This window comes from Zonotrichia albicollis, chromosome 10 (genome assembly GCF_047830755.1).
Source record: "Zonotrichia albicollis isolate bZonAlb1 chromosome 10, bZonAlb1.hap1, whole genome shotgun sequence".
NCBI lineage: Eukaryota > Metazoa > Chordata > Aves > Passeriformes > Passerellidae > Zonotrichia > Zonotrichia albicollis.
The window spans coordinates 24,315,736-24,332,837 of NC_133828.1; the positions used below are offsets into that span (position 1 = coordinate 24,315,736).

Genomic DNA, 17,102 nt, shown 5'->3' on the forward strand with positions numbered 1-17,102 from the left:
CCGCACTGCGCACGCCGCACCGCGCACACCGCACCGCACCGCGCACACCGCACGGCGCACGCCGCACCGGTCACACACCGCACCGCGCACACCGCACCGCACACACCGCACTGCGCACGCCGCACCGCGCACACCGCACCGCACGGCGCACACCGCACCGCACCGCGCACACACCGCACCGCACCGCGCACACACCGCACTGCGCACTCCGCACCGCGCGGCTACTCGGTGCCTGCAAGGACGGACGGAGGGCTGGCGGCGCGCGTTCTGCCTGCTCTTTTTCACAAGAAAATTAAATATTCAGAAATCCCGCCTCCCTGTCACATAAGCAGATGCAGTTGTCAAGTAGAAGGACGTGATAACGTTTGGTACTTTTTCCATAGGTCTACTTTTTCCATAGATCTGTGTTGAAAAAAGTGACATGCTCTCTATTCAGGAATATTATCAGTGCCACACTGCTGGAAAATATGGAAAGCACAAGACAGGACCAAATATTGGTACGATTTCCAATACTCAGTACACCAGGTCAGAAGATTTCCATCTTTCCCAGAACACTGGAGTGTAGGACAGATTTTAATTCCTGATTCTGGAGAGCTTTTAGATTTTGTTTGCTGGTCACTACCCCCTACTGGCATCGTGCTGTGCTGCAGTTGTTGCTTGACTAAATACCGTCCCCTACTAGTACGCTATGACTGTTGGTCTTTCTTGTGCTTTTCACAGAGAAAGTATTGAAAAACAGTGAAACATCTAAAAGGGAAAGTATTTTGTGTGAGTTTCATTGTTTTTGTTTATATTACTTGGATATAAATTACATTTATTGAATCAAGCTATTAATTTCATACACAGTCCTGTGTCCTGTTGTTTGTTGGTTTGTTTGGTTTTTTTCTGGTTACTAAAGTGCTTTAGAATTGTGTGACTTTTTTTTTCCCCTATGATTCCTAGGAAACGTTTTGTGACAGTCACTTTATACTGGAATTTCCTTCAATACATCATCAGCACATAGTAACTATTTTTTCCCAGTAAAATTGTAGTGAACAAATCATACAGATGATAGTAAAATTTTTGAAAAGAAAGCAAACGAACTGATATCTAAATTCAGTTTGGACAATGGAAAGAGTCAGCTCTGGAGGACAGAAGAGAAATGTGAACATGTCATTGCAGTAGTCTTCAGTACAAGAGCAGGCTTCTATTGAAAAAGACAGGTTTTAGCAGGTTTAGAAAGAAACAATAATGATTTTTCAACTTCTGTCAAGAGATTCCAGGAACTGGCTACTGACAACCCTTTTTCCAACACCCTTCAATGGAGCACAGCCTTGTGGAACTCTATGTCAATCTCATGCTCATTTAAAAAAAAATGTATGAAATTAAATTTCGATGTTCTGGAACTGGAATTGCAAAGATATTCACATAGTTTAGAAGCAGTAAGTAGTTGTATATGAAGTGATACAAAGAACTGCAAGTCTCCATGATGCAAAACGGTTTTATGTTTTACTTATTAAAGTGACACAAAGGATACCTTGTACATTTTATACTATACATCATTTGTGCTCCCATCCTCCTGGATTCTACTGGACTGCTTCCCCCTTTCAGACTGTCTAGAGTAATATGGTGTCTCCCCAAATGACAAAATTTTCTCAAGTGGTTTTCCCAATTGCATTTTGAGGAGTGCTATTCCACTGCCTTCCACAGAGAAACACACTGCACCTGAGAAATGCATTGACATATCTCCATGTGATTCTTTTAGGGCATCTTAGAGCATTTCTCTGTGTTGTACCCAAGGAAACCAGATGCAGTTGGCTAAAGCCTGCAGTGCTCTCTGAGCTGGCATTGTGCATCCCTGCTGACAAAAAGTGCATCATACCTCAGATGCATCAGATGTAAGATGCTTGTACCTCACTGCAGCATATCTATAAAATTACAATAGCTGCACAATCCCATGGCATTGACAAATTCCATTTTCCTATTTTTGCCCTCCAAAAAAAGGCTGAAACTAATCTACCTCAATCCAACACGAGGCTGCAGCCCGGTGTATAATGTGCTTCTTTAACTTGCCCTGCAGACAAAACAGAGACCCCAGTTTTCTACTAACATCCATCAATGCACACCAGGCCAGGCTTCTGAAGGTTTTATCCAGGTTTTTACAGCATGTCCAAAGCCTGTGCAAGTTACAGAACAGTCAAACCTGTGTGATCATCTTTGTCATATTTTATTTCTACACGGATTTCAGGTTCCACAGTTCTTTACTGTTAACTGTTACAGTAAATTTTTCACTATGTATTCCATGCAATGGAGACAACTGCAGTTTTACTTTCACTGCTATTTGAGAGATTGTCAATATGCAGATTTCTGATGCAGTCAAATCCTATGCATAGAATCCCAGCAAAAGAAACTAAAGATGCTGTAAGACTTTGAAGGACCTTGTTTATACCTAGGCTTACAGAAACACTAAATTACTTTAAGTGTTTACATACAGAACTGCTACATAGTAGCCATTTTGTGGTAAACACTGGTGTGCGTGTTCAAACCAAACCTTACCACAATGAGATGATAAAAATTATATGCATACAATTATTTCGCACCCAAGGTCCTCGCTTGAGAGCTGGGGGTACGCGCCGGGCTGGCCTCCAGCAGCTCACGCGATTTCTTTGTGCAAGTGAGTGTTTGTGCCAGCGCTGCAAAACCGCAAATGCAGCCCGGAGGGCTCGGGGCAGCCCGGGGGCTCGGGGACGCCGGGAGCGCGCTCATCGACAGCGCGGCCGCCCCGGCGCTGTGACAGCGGCGGCTCCCCCAGCCCGAGGGGCAGCGCCCGGCGCCGCCCGCGAAACCCCCGTGCGTCACAGCTCGGGAGCGCGCCGGGAAAGCTCACCGAGCCTTGCCCTCCCGAGATGCGCTGCCTCGTCACAGCCGAGCTACCTGCAAGGAAAAGCTCGGCTTCTTCAGAGCTGCGAGCAGCTCGGGGACGAATCCCCAGAGCGTGTCTTCCGACCTCCCCGCTTTCTGCCCCCTCGCCGCGGGTTCTGCAGCCGGGCGCCCTCCGCAAGTCGGGCGGGGCACGGTGCGGCGGCCGGGAGCGCTCTTTCCCCCCCGCAGCCGCGCACCGCCCAGGGCCGGGCTGGCCCCCGGCTCCCCCCTCTGCCCCCCGAGCGCCGGGGCTGCTGCCGGGGGCTGCTGCCGGGACTGCGCCCCCCGCCCCCGCTGCCCGCGCGCCTGCGCGCCGCCCCCGCTGCCCTATTGCCGGTGTGTGCCGGCGGCGGCGGGGTTTCTCAATGGAGAGACAGAGAGAGCCCGTCCTCCTGCGGCAGCATCCTTGCGCGGCGGGGAGAGTCCGAGAGCTGTGTGAAACCCCGCCGAGAGCGGGGGGCAAGCATGGCGCCCTGCCGCCACAGCGGCCCGGGACCCGCGGCGGCCAGGGAACCGCTGCTCAGCCTGCAAGGGCGCGGGCACCGAGACTGGGAGCCGAAATCCTTTGTCTGTGCCTTCGTAAGCTGCCTCCGAGCTGCTCAAGCCGAAGCATCTACACGGAGCCCCTGAGGGTCACCCCCGGTGCCGCGGGAGACGCGGCCGTCCTCCGGGACACACACGCTGCCCTTCTATCCCCCTGACACACAGGCAGCAGCCTGCGCTATCGACACGTGTCCCAAAAGTGCTCCCTCTCCTTGCAAGCACTGCCCGCACCCCGCGCCGTAAGGGGCAGCTGCAGGGACAGGGTCCCCGGCAGGTCGGAATCTCGTTCGGTTGAAGATTTGCCCGTGTGTTTTCCCAGCCACCCGAACTCCCATTCATGAATTTCTGAAGCCGCCTTCATTCAGTCTTTGGTGAGCGCATGAAAAACATTTTCACGTGTTAAGATCCATGACTTGTTTTTTCAATCGCTTATGCGTAGGCATTGATTTAGCAATGAAAAGTGCTCCACGTGCGCATAAAAATAACCCTTGTCCGTCTGCCGGCGGTGGATACGGTCGGTTTCCGTCTGGCAGCCGGTGATGCCCGAGCGGTCACCCAGGAGCGCCTGGGCGCGCCCGCTCCCGCCGAGCCGCCCCGGGGAGCAGCGGCTCGCGGCAGGCACAGAGCCCTGGGCGGCTCCGGGCGGGCAGAGCCCGCTGTGCCCCTCGCAGCCCGCGGGAGCCGTGCGCACCGGGCTCACTCGGGGCTCCGCACGGGAGAGGCCATCCGCAAATCAACTCAGTGATTCAAGAAACGGAATTCACTCAGGATTCTTGGAAGGGCTCCGTTTTACTGCTTGTCACCTGAAGTACTGAAGCAGCTCAGACAATGGTATAAATGAGAGCTCTTTAACGGGAGCGCTTCTATTACATCCCGCTGCCGCTCCCGCTGACCGCGGGCGGGAGCCGCGGCACGGTTTGTTCCCTCCCCGAACGAGCATCACAGACAAAAGGCCCCTCCCTTTCCCCCGATGTTGGTGAATGAAACTCCCCAGAACAGCTCCCCACTGCCGGGGGTGCTCCCGCCGGGGCACGCTGCGCGCCCCGCCCGCCCTGACGAGGCGGCCGCTGCCAGGCAGTGCTGCCCCCCCAGCCGCAGCGGGGTTTGCCGGCGCTCCCGCCAGCCCTCCCTCCTCCCCGCCTGCCCCCCCGCTCGGCTCACGCGTCCTCCCCTCCCTCCTTCTCAGTGGTCTGCCGGCTGGCTTACGCAGGAGCCGCCGCCAGCACTGACAGCACTTGGCAGAAGGGGTTTGCCCGAGCGCTCCCGGAGCATCTCCAGAGGCGCGGCGGCACCGCCTGCCCGACTCAGCAGGGGAGCGGCCCAGAACCGGGAACCGAGGTCAGAGCTGGCGAAAGGCTGAAAACTGGGAAGCACAAAAATATACCTAGAAAAATACCAATACTACTGCTGCTAATAATAAAGAGTGGTGGGCAGGGAAAGGAGGTCGCGGGGGAAAGCAGAAGGCGAGAAGAAGGCGCACCGCGGAGGAGGAGCCCGGGCAAGGGGCAGAAGCGGCCCCTCGCCGGGCTGCCGGCATCCCCCGTGCCCCGGGGCGGCCGTCGGGGCGGCGGCAGCAGCACGTGGCGGCGGCGGGGCATGGCCAGCACGGGAGCTCCCGCGGCCTGAGCCGCCCCCGCCGCCGGCACCATGGCAGCCGCCGGCGATGCCGGCCTCGACGTGGCGGCGGTGGAAAGTTTCCTAGAGAGGCACCCGGAGCTGGTGGAGAAGTGGCTGCAGAGGAAGAACTCGCTCCCTAAAGCGCCTGCCGTCCCCGCCGCCCCGGCCGGCGGCCCGTCGGAGGAGCGGCGGAGCAGCGACGGCCCCGGCGGCAGCTGGGGAAGCGCGGGCGGCCCCGGCGGTCCCGGCCCCGGCCCCGGCCCCGGGGGGCTGCAGCGCCGAGCGTCCCAGAAGGAGCTGCGGAAGAGCTTCGCCCGCTCCAAAGCCATCCACGTCAACCTCACCTACGACGAGCATGTGCACGCCCGGGCGCAGGAGCCGCTGAGCAGCGTGCGGCGGCGGGCGCTGCTGCGGAAGGCCAGCTCCTTGCCCCCCACCACCGCGCACATCCTCAGCGCCCTGCTGGAGTCCCGCGTCAGCCTGCCCCAGTACCCCCCCACCGCCCTGGACTACAAGCGCTACCTCAAGGAGCACAACGAGCGACAGTTCTTCCTGGAACTGGTCAAGGACATCTCCAATGACCTGGACCTCACCAGCCTCAGCTACAAGATCCTCATCTTCGTCTGCCTCATGGTGGACGCGGACCGGGGATCCCTCTTCCTAGTGGAGGGGACCTCCGCCGGCAAGAAGACCCTGGTGTCCAAGTTCTTCGACGTGCACGCCGGCACCCCGCTGCTGCCCTGCGGCTCCACCGAGGACAGCAACGAGGTGCAGGTGCCCTGGGGCAAGGGCATCATCGGCTACGTGGCGGAGCACGGCGAGACGGTCAACATTCCCGACGCCTACCAGGTAGGAGCCGGGCAGGCTGCCCCGGGCCGGGGCGCGGACCGAGCAGCCCCATGGCCTGGCCCTGCCTCCCCCCGGGTGTCCCTCCGTCCCTCCCGCAGCCCCGCCAGGGGTGGCCCGGCCGGGAATGGCGCGGTGGGCGCGGGGAGAGTGCCGGGGAACGCCGGGGACAGCGGGAGGGAAGCCCCGCCTGGGTGGCCGATGGGGCTGAAGGGGCCCTGCAGTGGCACAGCAGTGCTCTGGATTTCGCAGGAGCGACAGGCGCTTCATGTGTTTCTAAAGCATGTTTTGGAGCCGCCTGAAGAAAAGTTTTAAAAAATGCTCGTGACAGTCCCAATGATGGTGTTATTAAATTTCTGTCTCAATGATCCCTGGCTCTTGGCTGCTGAAAAAGTCTCTTTGCTTTTAAGAGATCATATATTTTCACCTTTGCATATGCCCACTCAGCCCACATGGTACGTGTTCTCAAATGCATTCCTAACAGTGTCCTGTTATTCTGCAGCAAAGACTTTGCCCACCTTTTACTTCTTTAGGGGCTTCAGTGTGAATTGTGAAAATGCAGTTCTGGCTTCAAGGCAGGTATTGACCCCTGGCTTCAGCAGAGACAGACGAGCCTTTGCCCAAATGTGTCAATGTAGAGCAGAGCCTTCAGTTTCCTGGCTTGAAATTTACTTCTCTTTCGGGGGTCTGTTGCTAGTGTTTATTTGTGTAAGACACTATCAGCAAGTGAAGGTTCTTGAGAAAATGAAGAACCACAAAGTGACACGTTTTCTCAGTTAGGATCTTGGTAAGCTTGAGAAAGGTGGCAGATGTATGTCTCGAAGAATTTTAGTAATAAACATTGTCCAGTGTCTTGTTTTAATCTACAATAATAACAAAAACAATAAACATTAAAAAGCTGATGATGCTTTACAGCGTACTACAAGGAAGAAACCTGAAAAACAAGATTTGGCTATTTTTGCGTTTTAAATACAGAAGAAGAACCAGGGTATATGTATTTGGGGCTGAATATTTATTTGTCAAGCAGTATTTGAAAAATACTAGGTACCTCACAGATCCAGACTGACAGAGGTTCTCAACCCACAGATTTCAAAGGGAATGGTAAAAATGCTCAGAGTAAAATGAGTACTGGATCACCTTTGAAAAAAATTCAACTGGCTTTCTTCCTTCCTTTTTTTCCCCTTCTCTGCATTATACACTTTTTCTTGCAATCTGATTTTGTTTCACTTGTAGAACTGCGCAATTCCCAGAATATCTGCTGTTGTAGGTGAAGCAGTATGTTCTCAATACTCTCAGCTTGCTAAACAGATAAAGGATATCTGTTTGGCTAGGAAGGAACTTGATCCCTCCTTTTAAGCTCTGGATAGCTCCAGACACCCTTTTTTTGGAGGTGAGAATGCCACTGACAGGGCATTGCTTTCTAGTCCTACAGACGTATATTGTTTTATTTTTAATTTTTTTCTTCAGTGTTTGTTCACTTCGTGTTCACTTCCCTGTGAAAAAGTCCAGCTCCTTTGAAAAGTTTATTTTCTGTTTCATCCACAGAGAAAAGTGAAAAGCAATCCATCCAGTTGCCATTCCCAGTGCTATTTATGCTATACTTTTGTCTGGCTCTTATTCAGAATCAATTTAAATATTATAAATAATACAGTTCATTGTATCTTTAAGCCCTAAGTACATTAGTTGCAGTAGATGGGCAAGTTCTAATCCAAGTCCATCCTGTAATTACATCAAATGCAGCTTCTCTGCTTTCAGTAGAGCTACTTTGATTTACTTTAGTGCAAATGAAACTTAAGACCTTCCAACTGTAATAAAAGTTTTGCTGGATAATAAAACAGGGCCCTGCTTTCAGTCATGTTTCTGAGTTAGTGCAGTTTATCTCTCTTACTTGGCAAGGATATGTACCATTGTGCCTCATCAAAAGGAGACATTTCTAACTGAATGGTCTAAAGAGCTCTGTGGAAGCCCAGGTACCTGTGTGTGAAGAGGTGACAGCTGTTCCATTTCAGGTCGTTGTAGTGCTCACAATGGTGCGCTTAAAAATTAATAAATACGTTAATATTATTTTCTGGCACTGATGATGAAAGTGTTTAATCAACTGTCACATAAAAAACCAGCACCACCAGGAAACTCCGTCAGGTGGAGCTGAAAAAAGGGGTGACAGAGGAGCACCATTTTTTGTCCATTGAAGAAGGTGTCTACACCAATGCTGTTTGGCAAGAAAAGGCCTTGCACAAGGTCAGAGGAACTTCTAGAACTTCTTTTGCTTTCTTTTTCAAATTAACAAACTTATTTAAAATAGGTAAACATACTTCCATGTCATCAATTAGTTAGTTTACTGTACTGGGAAATTTATTATTATTCAAGCATCTCTGTTTTCTCAGAGCCTGATCAAATACCATTTGAAATTCTACCACTGAGTACAAATTGGGTTGCCTGCTTGTACTGTCAGCTATGACTGACATTAATGGTACTTCAGTGCAATCAACATTACAATTAAATGCTGTCATGTCTTGTGTTCCATGCAGGCAGTCCCCTGTGCTCGTCAGCCTGATTGTTTCAGGGAGTATTTGTAAATGACTGCCTGTGGCACTATCAGAGACAGCATACTATTTCAATTACACATTTATTCTTCTAAAAAGAAAAAATACAAAATATTATTAGATGGGGCTTTTCCACAATCCAGGTGATTGTTACTGTTGTTGAGTAGGACTTTAAAAATCTGCTCATGTGAAGAATCTTTCTTAATTCAATAAACATACTTAGATACAAGGTTTGGAATTAATATCACATATTGAGGACTGTGTAATAATCACCACTTTTAATACTAAACAATGACCATGTAAGATCACACAGTAGTTTAATTGATGAAGTTCATCTTTGACTGAATAAACTTTTGGAGGCTCACAGCAATAGATAATTTAACAAATAATTTATGAAAAGGTTCAGATAGAAGAATGTCATATAACTGATTAAAAAGTTGCACAATTTCATTCATGGCATTAAAAGCTTTATTTATTGTATTGCAAAGTTGTTTGATGAAAGTGAGTTCATAATTTTCGCTGCAACATGCATGATCTGATATGCAAGTGTTAGCAGTACAGAGAATCTGAGAAAAGGAAAGCAATTACATACCTTCTTTCATGTTCAATTTGAAGCCAGTCTAAAACTGTTTCTCCTGAAATTAATCCAGTTGAATTGTAAATCAAACTTTCAGTCACTTTAAGTTCTAAAATAAGGCCTTGGACGCTCCCGTATGTAAATTTTGGGAAGTATTTTTGACTCCTTTTTCATATGGGAATAATGAACTATATCTTGAGAACACATGTTGGAAGAAGAGTCAGATCTTACTGGCAAGGAAATTTGGGGCCTAAATGTCCATTGAGGCTCCTTTTGGCACAGAATAGATGTAGCTTCCATCATAATATATATAGAGACTATTAAGCCCATTTTAAGTACACAGACAGAGACCATTACCTCTAGTTCTTAGAAGCTGTTTTCAGATTTAAGGTTTTTTCCCATTTGAAGCTGTGGATTTTTTCCTGTCATCCATTTTTCTCACAGGACATCCATGATGTTCAGCTGAAATTACTGATAATTTAAATTTTGTTCCATCTCTTAAAGCATTATTTAAATAATAAACATTTTAGATTGCAAGTAATGTTTGGTTGTTGTTATACCATTAGCTGTACAAAAATTAGGAAACAATTTAATAGCATCCCAAATCTTTCTAAATAGTGGAAAAAATATTACCCTCTAGAATAGTAAGCATATATCAGAAAGTGGTGAAATATGTGTTCTGCCATTTTCCAGTGTCAGCAGAATAAAGTTTCTGCACATTTTATGTTAACTTTGGAATTTTAAAAGTAGCTTTAAAAGACAGAAGACAAAAATGGCTTACCAGATGGATGTTTTAATAAAGCATGTAGCAAAGAGGAGAAATATTAAATGGAGTCACGCTAAGACATGAGTTTTGTAAGTCAGAGAAAGTGCTGTAAAATATGACCAATTATTTTTCAATATAGCTCAAGTCCTCAAAAATAAAATATAACCACATTAATGCAACTGAAATCAAGGAAAGCAAAACACAAATTGAGCTCTCTTTGTACAGGACTTTCCTGTTAGCTCTTTCAAGCTTAAGCCAAGCGTAACATAGTTAATGCACACACAGCCCTCTGCAGCAGGTTTTAAACATCCTCCGATACCTGGGTACAGCATGGGTTTTGTCTTTTTCAAGCGCTCCTGGTGAGCTCTGAGCATTCAGTGTATCCTGCTGTGCCAGAACAGCATCAGAGATGCTGCTCAGAGATGCAGGCCTCTGAGCCTGGAAGGCCCGTGTGGGGCTGCAGAAGGTCAGAGAGGCACGGGGCACGTTTCCTTACACAGGGCAGCTGCTTGCCATCAGCAGTGTGAACAGCAGATCTCTCTCAGTTTCTAAGAGCAGTTAGAACACTAAAACCCCAGGGCCTGGGAGGTTCAGCTCTGCACTTCCTTCTACTCGGCAGCATTGGACAGTGGCACCAACAGCTCAACAAATTTCAGTGTTGACTCTTAACAAGGAGAGAGGTTGCTCTTAAGAGAGCAAAGATTGTAAGACCTGGCAAGCAGAACACACAGTGGTTTTTAATATTTCCATATAATATAGAAAAAAGATAAAAAACAGGTTTTCTTTGCTGTACATTAAATATGATTAGAAAGTACCACGGGGAAGGGAGGAAATAACTGCAACAGTAAAAACAAAGATGCTCTGATGTGCTTTGCATAAAAGGACACTCCAGCCCATCATGCAAAATTTAGGAAAACTTGAAATTCTAAGTACAAGTCCATAAATCATCCTTGTGTCTGCAGCCTACTGGCTGTGGACATGACCTTCATCCTTCATGCCACAGTGGTGTTGGCCTGGGAGAGAGGAATCTTTCTACAGGAGGCAGGTCCTGGGAAGGAAAGGCAGAGAGCCCTCAGGGCAGCAGCTGAGGATGTCTCTTCATTTCCTGTCACCTCCCTCACTCCATAGGTCTTCTTCTCCAGGAGCAGTTTCTGACTGATGTGTTCAACATCCTAAGACCTTCCCAGGTCACACCACCACGACTCTCTGGAGATGCCCTCCAGGGGCAGGAGCTGCTGGCTGACACCAGGGACACAATAAAGCAAAGGCTCAGTTGTTTCATGTCCCTGTGCTGCTGCTGTGGATCCCCAGGACAGACAGGCTGTGCAGTGCAGTGTACACTGCTGGTGGCAGCGCTCAGGCATGGTGAGGAGTCACACCTTCCCTCCACACTTGTGTGAGCAGGAGAGGCTGCCTCCCCCACCAGGCAGGCAGTGGCCTGGCCCCAGGGTTGCTGTCATTACCCTGGATCCTCACGGCTGCTTGCTGCCCCAAGTGTGCTCACCCTGCCTCTGATGCTGAGACATTTGGGATGAGCAGTAGGTGGCCCAGCAGTGGCTGTGCTCAGGGAGCCCAGCTGGGCTTCTTTGTCACAAGAGTCTGCGCTAGTCCCCAGCTCTCCCTCCTGCAACAGGTCCCTGGGCTGCTGGCCCTGCAGAGCTTTGGCAGGAAAAACTTTTTGGAGAGTTGGGGTGGTTTTCCTTTTGATAAGCTGATAGACATTAACTGGTTTATTGCTCACCTGACCCATCTGTCTGAAGAGTACAGATGTTCTCAATTTTTTTTTTTGCCTCAGACATTCTAGAATGTCTTTGTAGAACAGATGTGAAACTGTTGACATTCTGTAGTCTATAGTTCCTCATGAGAAAGTAGTAGATATATTTGATGAAAGCAGGTCAGTGACAATGAGAAAAAACTGCAGGATTTGGCCCTTCAGATTTTAGCTGAGCTCCTGTTGCAAGTACAAGATTGAGTAAAGCTGTAGTTTTGTGTGGTAAATGATTTTGGTATTCTGCTTGATTGGCATTCAATTTTCAAAACAAATGGATATTTCATTTTGGTTATTTACAGTTATATGCCTCTGCATAGCTCTTCTATAGAATAACAAATTTAAGAAGTATACATGCATCGTTATGCAAGTTAATTTGTTTTACTTTTCTAAAATAACCCTATTTGGCAAACTATGAAAAATAAATGAAAGTAACGGATCAGTAGTTATGTGCTAACAGGGCAGCAGCAACTCTGTGCAGTCTGAGCTTCATGTCTCTAGAGTGTACCTTTCAAAATGAGTGCTGCTTTGTCACAATAAGACTGCAGCTGTAACACTTGAAACTGTGTTGCCCACCTGAGTAACCTCCAGCAGGTGCTAGGTTTAAACCCATACACAGATTTCTCTGGAAACACCCAGGAGTCTTGTTGGTTTCCTTACTCAGAGGAGTATTAGCTTTCTAAAGCCACGTGTGTGTACATGTCTTGTATAAAGAATCATTAATATTTAGGAGGTCAGCACGAAGCCCTGTACCAAAGAAATGCTGGAACAAGATGGGAACATGGGCATGGTTTATAGCTGGAGCCCAGTGAGGCATCAGTCAGGGCTGGTACAGGAGAGAAAAGAGAACCACCAGAGATGTCATCTCTAAATATTGAAAATTAGAGGAAAAATATTTTTCTTGGTAAACAATTTATTTAATAGTGATACAATCAGACTGGAAGTGCACAGAATCTGCTGTACATAGGGCCACAGCTTGACTCACTGTCATGCTATTGGTGATCTCTCTGGAGTTTGTTTTGAAGGAAGAAAACAAAATCCCTATGTGATGGATCTAGCTAATGTCCTACAGAGGAAAATTTTCTGACCCCTACTGCTGATCAGTTCAGACTATTGAAGCATGAGCAGTAATTATGCTTATTAGCTAGGCACTCATGTTTGCAGACTTGCTAGTGCTTATAAAGTCTTTTCTTCCTGTTTAAGACTATTTGATTTTTTTCACATTAATTTTGTGCGTCATAATTAGACAAACATGCATTGTTACTAATGTTCATTGTCAAACTAATAACTGAAACAGTGCTCAGAAAGAGGGCTCATAAGTCATATGAGACACTCCCACCAATCAAACTAAAAAAAGCCCCAAACTCCTGACATACGTGGGGAAAAAAACACCAAAAAAAGTTTTAGTATTGCATTGTTGCAAATCAACACCTTTTCCTTTTTTACAAAGTAAGCTACTGTATAAATTCACACTATAAATGGTCTTAGTTTTAAATCTGGAACTTAAATTTTTTTAAAATCAATGTTCTCTCCTTTTATAAAAATTGTTTTGGGAGTAAAGAAATAGGAGTTAGCTGAGCTGTTTCATGTGTCCTATCTGTTGTAATACATTTTTTTTACTATAAGAAATATTGCTGTCACTATATAAATAGTCACAATATAACTGGACTGTGCTTATTTACTTGGTAGAATCAGGTTTGCAATGCTGCTGCCTGGTACTAGTTTGTTCTGCTGGCTTTGTCTCTGGGGATTTAGGGATTTTGGGGGAGATGACAGGAATAACTTCAGCAGTCCTTACATGGAAGTCCTGTCATAGATTGCTTTATTACTTGTGTTTTGTGTGAGAGTTTCTTGTCTACAAGGTTTCCCCTTATCTCCTTTAGTGGTTTATTGCTTGGGTTTTGTTTCCTGTTTATGCACAATGTAGTTTGCACCATATGTGATATTTTAGAAAAGTGTATCTAGAACAGACTGCTTGCCCTAATTTTTTTATTTGTATTTAGCTTTTTTTAATGTTATGCTTTGAGTCTAGAGAACTTGCTGTCTTTTAGATTGCTCATTTAGCTTTCTTGCTCTTTTTTCTTTCTATAAAAGCTTATGTATTACGCTTACAGGAAGTGTGATTAGGAAAGTGAATCAAGTTATGAAATCTTCCAACTTCAATTTCTTTATTTTTGTAAAGGCTCTTGGAGGATGGCTTTCTATAAATTCACTCAAACTTGTCTATCCCATGCAGTTTGGTACTCCAGTAATACTCAGGTGTTAACAATGCTGTCATAATACTTATATTAGTTATTTTTGATGCAACTTAATCAGGAACTAAAATACAGTGTAATCCAGGAAATTTTGATGCAAGTTTGTGTGGGTCTTTTTTTCAATAGAGCCCTTTCTAAAAAAAAACCAAACAAACAAATAAAAAAAACTAAGCAAAAAAATGGTGCTGTAAATGGTAAAATAGAATGGCCAGGCCTGTTAATAGAGCTTTTTTTGTAGTGTTCTCTTTTGTCATGAAAAGATTTGAAAGGTGTTTTCAAATAATAAAATCAAAAATATCTTTCTCTTTTAGCTGTCAGCTTTGGCTGAGGCATTTGGTGCATTTCACTAGATTAAACACTTTTTCTTAGATACTGAAGAAAGAGGAAGTGGCTTTGTCATGAAGACCTAATTCCTGGAAATTTTATCAAGCAGGTTTCATCCTCCATTATAATATTTGATTCTTAGCTAACTTGGGTTAGGGTTATACTTTTTTCTTTTGTTCTAAATCATAGTAATAATGCTCACATAAAATTTACTGGTTTTGATAAGGTTATAAAAAGACATGTTTTCAAGTTCAAAGAGTTGTCCTATGTTGAGAAAAATAAAAAAACACAGTGAAGCTTGTATATTTGCTAACAATGCATGAGCTGCCAACTTTAACTGAAAATCAGTTGGCGAAACTGCTCAGAAACCAAAACTTTAGCTGAAAGTTGAGACTCTGAGAATTTATGATTCTAGAACCGTAATGGAAAAAAAAACCTTTCTGTACCTTAATCTGGTCTTCCATGAAGATATTTATCTATCTGTTCTCATTCACTGTCAATCTTCAAATATATCCAAAAACCCAGGACTCCATTGTTTCTGAGCAGGTAACTGGATTACCAGCACTTGGATGGATGGATCAAACTTGCTCTCTTCTATGTCTTTACTTCATTCACTTTTCACAGGGCAACACTGACAATCAATAAATATCCTTAAAGCTAGGATAGGGTTTGTCTTACAGAGCAACTTTTCCTTGATGGCAGATGTGAAATTCCAGTTAAAAATGCCTCAGCCTTCACATTTTTAATATCTCTGTGTAGAAAACTCATTATATAGAACCAAGGCAGTATTTAGTAATTCTTTAAACAGTCAGTGAAAGACTTTAATCCATGAGTGTTCTTGCATGAAAATACTGTAAGTACAATTGGAATCGTGGTGAAGTTTCTCTCTCAAAAGCTTTCATCTAGTCTGCCCCTGGTTTTTGAATATATGTTTTAATTGTAAAAAACTTAAAAGCAAGGGCTGCATTGCTGTCATAAACACTGGTACTCCTTACTACCCAGGAGCCTGGTGCAAATGAGGACCCTGTTGTGTTGCAGGCTGTTCCAACATGTGGGATAATACAGTTTATATCTCAAAGTGTTTGCAGTCTGACAGAACTTCTCTCTGATTTACCAGCTTTGTTGTCAGCTGCTAAACAGGCCTCCTTGCTCAAGGTTACCACCCTGTGAGGAGAGGGGGGTATAAATATTGTCCATTCTTGGCCATCACAGTTCTCACCTGGGCAGTAAAGTCTTTACTGGTACTGTTAAACTCAGTAAAACCACTCTCTTACATCCTGCCATGTATGTCCTATTATGACAGTAACTGATGAAAGAAAAGAGTATGGGGATAAGTGGTTTGGAACATAATGCAGACAGGTCATCCAGTCACTGTTTTCTGTGCATATTGCATGGTTCAACAATAACAGCGCTGCCAGGAACAGCATTTTATTTTGTTCGCTTATATGTCTCTCCTCATCACTTATTCAAATGTCACCCAAATGAAATTCTAGCATGCTTTTCCACAATAGAGTAGGGGTAGGTTTACTTCACATCTTGACGATTCTCAGCTTTTACAAAGTTACTGAGGTTTATTGTCAATAATGCCTTATTTTTCCAATTAAGCACATTAATTTTCTTAGACTGCTGTACCTTTAGTTTTGGCTCCAAGACGTAATACCCCTCTGCTAAAGGTCATCCAGTTCTCCAGCATCAGAGGATATAATCTGATATCCTGCTTCCTCCTGGTGTACGGGCTCCAGGGAGAGAGACAAACAGAAAACTTCCATGATCTGCCTGAAAAGAGAAGCACAGCAGCAGGAACGAGCTGTACATTAAAGGCATGGCATACCAACACTCTTCAGGCTGCTCATCCCCCTGGTGTCTCCAGGAAGGAACAGTGGCTCCATAGCTGGCCCTTACATCTGTTGCTAACACTGCCAGCTGTCCAGTGTGTGTCATTCAGAGAGGTTCACCAGCCCCTGTCCTGTGTGCCACCACACCCTGCTGATCAAACAGCACTTTCCATGTTAATCTTGAGGCCCCATGTACTTTGATTTGCTTGGTACAAAATTAGTAGAGCAGGTATTGTGTCTTCAGTGGCACAAAATATCTTATCAATATTTCAGCAACAGGAACTAATTCCAAATAGTAGTTCAGACATCACCAAGAAGTACTGGAAGGAATATTTAATTTATTCATTAGTGAAGCCTACTGTGTGATAATTGCACTGCATTTTCCTTTTTTTCTGTTGTAGAAGAACCATGTCTTTCTAGGCAGGATTCTCTATGATGCAGAACAGTTCAGCTTCTACTGTAGTTGATATAAAAGTGTTTAGAAGCATTTGGAAAGATCACAAGATCAGGCAGATCTGCACCCTTGATGCTGTTATTAAAAAACATTCATCATGGGAGTTCTGGCTCTCCCAAAGAAGTTTTTGGGTACATTTGGTATTAATTTCTTCAGGCTGAGACGTTGGAAAATATGCAATAAGTAATAAAGTAGCCAAAGGTATATGTTAATTTTTATAATGGGTAAAAAAAGAGCATTTTTAAATCATGTCTCAAAGCGAAGAGACTATTTCTATGGCATCCAAAATTTACAACAAGGAAATAGAAATAGACAAAAATTTGTCAAGGAAAAAAATTGTCAGTTTTTAGTATCAGTAAAAAATTACTGAATTGCTCATCACAATCAAATTAAGTATGGTGTGGATTGTTTTCATGACTTGAGTCAAATATAAGGCATTATTTCACAGCCAATATTGATTAAACTTTAAAAACAAAAAGTTGTGCCTAATTTTGTTCAATGGCTTAGTTCCTTTACGTTAGGAGAATCTGAGCTGGCTTTAACTATTGCCTGCAGCACAATGCTAACTTCACCCTCAGGAAGGGTGAACAGAGGAACAGAGCTGCTGCCAGTGAAAAGCAGTAATTTCCTCTTGGGCTCATAGAAGAGCTGTTGAAGACTATGCTCCACCAAG

At 45.5% G+C, this 17,102-nt stretch overlaps 1 protein-coding gene and 1 long non-coding RNA gene across 2 annotated transcripts in view; one reads left to right on the forward strand and one right to left on the reverse strand.

The window, feature by feature from the left end:
* The first annotated feature begins 4,989 nt into the window (after nt 1–4,989).
* PDE11A (phosphodiesterase 11A) overlaps nt 4,990–17,102 on the forward strand; it is a 105,852-nt gene continuing 93,739 nt past the window's right edge. The window contains exon 1 of the mRNA XM_074548435.1: nt 4,990–5,910. Within this exon, the coding sequence (XP_074404536.1) occupies nt 5,092–5,910 (819 nt within the window). The 5' untranslated portion in view covers nt 4,990–5,091. The remainder of the gene's footprint in view (nt 5,911–17,102) is intronic.
* Nucleotides 5,741–17,102, reverse strand: part of LOC141730455 (uncharacterized) — a 123,882-nt gene continuing 112,520 nt past the window's right edge. The window contains exons 4-5 of the long non-coding RNA XR_012581961.1: nt 7,882–15,916; nt 5,741–6,770 (exon numbers count right to left, since the gene is read on the reverse strand). This is a non-coding gene — a long non-coding RNA (uncharacterized LOC141730455). The remainder of the gene's footprint in view (nt 6,771–7,881; nt 15,917–17,102) is intronic.